We start from the raw sequence: 6000 nt of genomic DNA on the forward strand, positions 1-6000 counted from the left end.
TTGGAGAAGTGCCAGGAAAATAACTGCAGAACCAGATACCAAAATGGACTAGTTTTGCATTGTCGTGTGAACATATGGGATTACAAAATTGAATAGAATTAGTTTAGCCTGTGTTTATGTCTACACAGACACATGCACGTGCACCTACACACATGCACACACGGTCCAGGATAGATGTTAACCCCCAAAGAAACAGCCAGTTAAGGGGTCAAACCTTGATTCTGGCTGAAAGAAAAAAAGGAGAGGAAGACCTATCTTTTTCACCTTACAGGCATTCCAAGGAATTTAGTCACCGCTTCGTCAAGCTGGCAGCAGCGGGCTTCCTCTGTCTCTCTAGTTATTTGAGCTTAGGGAAGAACTCATCAAAAACCCATTATATTACAAAAGGCCTGGAAATTCATTCCTACTTTAGAAGGGCCAGGTTACAGCTTTGCTGTCTTCATGAGTTCCAGCTGTAAGTCGGAACACCGAATTAAAAACTAGTACCACAGCACATGGTGCCCTGATACTCCCCCACTGTTAGACCCCACACACATGCCCAGCCCTAGATATTTCTTGGCAGCTTACTAGGGTCCACCATCCCATAATTCAGCCAACAGTTAAGCTTCGTGCTCAAACAGTAGTCACAGAAACAGTTTGACAGTCCACTTTGGACCTTACCCAGAACTGGCAAAGGAGAAAGGTAAGCTGCACAGGGAGCATCTTTGAATAACTGGGCCCAGTTCTGGTTTCCATCCACTTTTGCTCTTTCCTTAAGAGGCTAACCCATGGGTAGAGGCACAATGGTATCTGCCATTTGACCTTGTACAAGTATCGCAGCTCATTGTGCCTCAATTTTCTCAGTTGTCAAATGGAGCTGTTGTGAGGATTAAATGAAGGTCTTTTGTAAAATTCAAGGCACAATACCTGGGACATGGTAAGCCCCCAGTACTGTATAGTTAGTATCTGTTATGTGCCAAACTCGGTGGTCAGTATTTTACAGATAGTCATCCTAATCCTCACAACACTCTTGAAAAACTGATCTCGTTAGTTCCATTTGAGGAGATGGAGTCTCAGAGAGGTAGCCACGATTCCAAGGTGAGCCAGCAGTGAAGGTACCAGAATCAAACCAGGTCGGCCTGTCTGCAAGGCCTGTGCCCTCACTGTGGTTTCCAGAGTAAACAGTGTATGAGCAGACATCTCTGTGTAAATGGGACCGGAGCCATCAAGCCAAACAACTCCCTGCTCCGTGCAGCCCAGGGTAATTCATATCCACTGAGTAAACACACCATCTGGGCAAGAGTTCCCTTGTGTCAACTTGCCTGTTCTAGGAATTCTCAGTATATACATTGGAGCCCAACCAAAAATTCAGTGTGGGGCTCGTCGTTCTTGAGATCCCTCCCAAGGGGCTTAGCTAATAATAAACCAAAGGGACCTTTCTATGAGGTGGTTTCACGCATGGGGCTCTCCCTTGACATCTCCCAAGAGATGACTTTTTAGAATGGCTCTGACATACCTCAGTCCCCAAGTCTCCAGGGAGTTAAGGGACACAGTTAGCCCACCTGTAGGCTCCCTGCTTTGACAACCCCTCCCTTGCCCTCAGCCTGAATGAGATGTTCTGTGTTCTCGTAGGACCCCATGCAAGTATCTGTTAGAGCAACTTGTCACATTGTCTTTGCCTATGTCTTTGCCTCTCTTCTGGTCCACTTGAGAGCTGAATGCTATGTCCTCCTCACCTTGTAGCCCCAGAATTTATCACACTTTTCGGAACAACAGTAAGCACAGCATTATCATAGGTGATATTTACTGGGTACTTACTGTGTGCATTTTGAGGTAAGTACCGTTGTGATCCTCACTTTAAAGGCAAGGAAACTGAGGCACAAAGAAGTGCTTTTGCTTTCAAAGCCACAAAACCATAAATGGTAAAGTTAGATATGAACCCAGGCAGTTTAATTCTAGGTCCATGCTTTTAACCAGTACTATGTGATGTTTCCACATAGTGGATGCTTAATTCATTGATATTTGCAAATGGATACACATGTGGATATAGTTGCGATATTTTGAGAAATATGATAAGACTTGTGACAAAGATCTTTGCAATAATGAGCTGTGTTACAGTGGAGTTCTTCTATACTTTCTGCTTCTGTTATTCTGCAGTTCTTCGTCTCCCTGCTTGTGAACGTGGGTTAGATGCAAATGCAAGTTCTGGCTCTACCATTGATGAGCTCCACTTCCGTGGGCACATTATCCTTTCTTAGTGTCATTTTCCTCAGCTGGAAAGTGAGATTCATAATGGTGCCCACCTCATTTAGTAAGCTTAAAGGAAATAGTAATATAAAGGGAAGAATTAAAGGAAATAGTATAAGTCACCATTTTAGAATAGTCATTCAACAAACATGAGCAGGTTTAGTTATTATTATCACTGTTGGCATGACTGTTGTTTTTAAAAGTTTATCATCAAGAGCACTACTTTCCATCAGTGGACAAGGAGTTCTGAGTCAGGGTGAGCATTACTAAGTGATATTGCTGCAACCTGAAATCTAAGGTCACCAAACTCAAAACAGTGTTTTGACTATGAAGTCCATAGGGCTGCAAAGCATTGCAGAGCTAATGGAGTCTTTGTCCAATACATACATCTTCGTCCTGTGGTGCGCACTATGAGTTTCCAGGAGCCTGAGCAGAGAAGGGAACGGGGGATGTCCCTGGTCAGTACCAGCCATCTAATGTGTGGTAGCCTCACAGGCGGTGTGGACAGCTGTTGGGAGATCGTGAGGTTACCGAATACCTAACAGCTAACAAGAGTTGCCATTTATTACACAGTTGGTAATGAACTTCATGCATAGCAGACATTCATTAATTCATTCAACAATATTTATTGAGCCAGATGGTATTCTAGGCTCAGGGAATCAATAATGACCAAAATAGATAAAGTGCTAGATTTTTAGATCCTTTTATACTTCATAAAGGAAATAGCAAATGCTGGAATCCCGGGCGTGTGTGTGTGTGTGTGTGTGTGTGTGTGTGTGTGTATTGGAGGGGGGGGGTATTTGTTAACTCGGAAATCTAAATAGCTGTTATTGTGACACAGCAATAATTGTGATCATCAATTTGCAAACTGCAAGAAGCTCTGGTATGGCTTGTAGTCTTGAATTCAGCCTATTGTTTTATTGCTTCTGGTCAAAATCGATGTGTCCTTGGCTGCCCTCCACAAAGGGAAGTTTTATGCTTAGGTTGGTAAGCAGGTAGAAGCTCTGAAATCCAGTGGTTCATTCCCAGGCTTGCCGCTGAGTAACTCCTAGGTGCCCTCCAGAGTCTGGACAAGGCCAGTGGGCACCATGCCCATTGAGATGTTGTCCAAGCCCATGGAGCTGGGGCTCACATGTCAGTGACTGCATAGAAAGAGTGAAATACACTGGTCTGTTCAGGGCTGTGGATGGTGGGGCCCAGAGCCAGTGGGCTGCTACTGACCCACTTGTTTAGGCCTCTTGCATACCTGTTCCTGAGAAGGAAGTTTCAGAGGCAGCATTTCAAATGCCACTGAAAGGAGAAGGAGGAGGGCAGCTGGACACTGCAGTGGGGCATAAGGAGCCCAAAAGTAATGCTCTGTTCTAAGTCAGGATCTTCGTGGCCTCGTTTCGTTTGCAGGGGATGCCACTGTTTCTAGGCAACACAGCCACTACTTAGCTTTACAGGGCTACTCATTCAGTCTGTCAGTTCTGAAGCCGTTCCATTGCACTCTGGTCCCATTAACATAAACTCACAACGCAAGGGTGGTGCAGTCAGGCGGGAAGGATGTTGCAGTGGGACATCGGGAGACCCGGATTCTGGCCCTGGCTGTGCCCCAGTTGGCAGAGGGACCTTGGACAAGTGCCTTCGCTCCTGGGCTTCCTTTCCTTACCCATAAAGCAAAGGGAGTGAAACTGGTTGGCGGTGTTTCCTATGATCTCTTCCGGCTCTAGAACTGTGAGTTTGTTAACTGGGTATTTGTAGCCTTAAAGTGTCTTATTTATTGTTTTCAAAACCGCATTGTTTTCAAAACCACATTTTCTGCTCCTTAAGTGTTGCATTCCTTCTGTTGCTTCAATGCCCATAGGGCTGGTCCTTACTATTTGACATCTATTGTTAAATTAATGACTCTAGGAGGAAATCATGAATGAATGAAGCCACTGTCACATGCTGGTGTAGCTTCCAGACTTTGGGTCTCTGTGTTTCAGTGTGAGTTGATAGGAGGATTAACATAACCAGTATGAGGCATTCAAATGGTGCAGACACACAGAAATCACTTTCTAACTATTGTTGCTGCTGTGGTTTTAAGTATATGCCCTGTTTTCTAGAAATATAGAATAGTGTGCACAGGGTTTTGTAACCACCTTTTTTCAGTAATGAAGAATTTTCCCCCCATGTCACTGATATTCTCTTATTTAATTTTACCAGTGGCATCCTATTCTGTTATGGGGCTTACAGTAGTTTATTTAACCAAGCCCTTAATCTTACACATTAACTCCACTTAAGTTTTTCTATATTATAAAAATATATCTAAATGTTCTAATTTATTTAAAAATAAAATGTATTTCTTTCATAACAGGAAAAATATTTTCAATAGGTAATACTGATCCCATGATGCTGTCGGCCCTGCCTGCCTCAGTAAATGGCAGACGCATCTGTAGGAAGGCAGGCTGGGAGCACTGAGTACAAGGCGGCCTTTGCTTTCTATGCGCAGAGACACGTGACCGCCATCAGTTAAATTGTCACTGAATGAGAGTGACAATTTCTAAATCCAAAGCAATTTCCCTTCTTTATCTTGAACAGAACTAGGAGAAAATGTGGGGCCAGGTCATGTGGGAAGAGGATCCAGCCAGAGATGGGAGGCCTGGGTCAAAGCTCCCTTCTGCAGTCTGGCCTCACACCAAGAGCTTCCACTTCTGGACCTTGGTTTATTTTTTTGTGAATGAGAATATTAGTACTATTGTTAGTGTTGCCTTTTTGTCGCTGGTTTGGAAGACAGACACAGGAGGTTGTGAGCCTATAATGAAATTGTGGGTAATATTTTAATTTGAAGCATTAAAGTAAGTGCTGTACAGAAGTGAGTTATCGGGAATATGGGGTCACTGGTTCTTTATATACCATTTATCCCTGGAACCGTGGCCTGAATGTATCTAGAGTTAACAGAGGTATTTGAGAAAATTCTTACATCATATACCACAACTATTAAGAGGGAGCAAAGCAGTAATTCAACCCTCTGCTCTTTGCATGCTTTTTTATTTTTAATCCTTGCCAGATGTAGACTGGCAGTGAGCCCAGAGGGTGAGTGCTTTCTGATAGAGGTAGTTTTGTTCTTGTCTTCCTTCTAGACAAAGAATTCTTGAAGGAAAAGGAGAAGTTAGAAATGGAGTTAGCCGCAGTGAGGACGGCGAGTGAGGACCACCGGAGACACATTGAGATACTGGACCAGGCTCTGAGCAACGCACAGGCCAGGGTCATCAAGCTGGAAGAGGAGGTGAGACTGGGGTGGCTGGGTAGGAGGGTGGGATGGAGTACTAACGGCTTCCACTTCCTTTTCCTAACCTAGCAACTTCAACCAGAGCCAACTCCAAGGAGTTGAGTCAGGTGGAGAAATGTAGGAGACCTCCCAGATAAAAATTAATAAAAACAGAGTCAGTCCAACCCGGAGCCAAGCAGAGTATGAAAGGCATACATGAATATCGTCAGCAAAGAGCTCTCTCAGCCTAAAATCCAGCCCACAGCCCATTCATTGGTTGGCAAGTGTCTAGGCTGGGAATAAATGGAAGAACTGGAAACCACTGGTGCCTATAGAGAGAAGAGACTAACAATTAAAAAAAAAAAAAATAGTTCAGTTGCTCTGTCTTCGAGTTCTTGATTGCATTAAAAAAAGCAAAAGTCTTTGGGTCCAAATGCGGTAGGGTGGCATTCAGCAAACCTGTCTCCAGTTTCTAGAAGTTGGCTCAGGCTTGTAATGACCCCTCCAAACCAGGAAATTTTGATCCCACTCGAGCGTTCCGG

At 44.0% G+C, this 6000-nt stretch overlaps 1 protein-coding gene across 2 annotated transcripts in view; it reads left to right on the forward strand.

Moving 5' to 3' along the window:
- AMOTL1 (angiomotin like 1) overlaps positions 1–6000 on the forward strand; it is a 92707-nt gene that overhangs the window by 63448 nt on the left and 23259 nt on the right. For both annotated transcript variants that reach the window (XM_025043736.1, XM_006907484.3), the window contains exon 7: positions 5331–5476. In XM_025043736.1, the coding sequence (XP_024899504.1) occupies positions 5331–5476 (146 nt within the window). The remainder of the gene's footprint in view (positions 1–5330; positions 5477–6000) is intronic.

The sequence above is a fragment of the Pteropus alecto genome, unplaced genomic scaffold, assembly GCF_000325575.1.
Source record: "Pteropus alecto unplaced genomic scaffold, ASM32557v1 scaffold12, whole genome shotgun sequence".
NCBI classification, from domain to species: domain Eukaryota; kingdom Metazoa; phylum Chordata; class Mammalia; order Chiroptera; family Pteropodidae; genus Pteropus; species Pteropus alecto.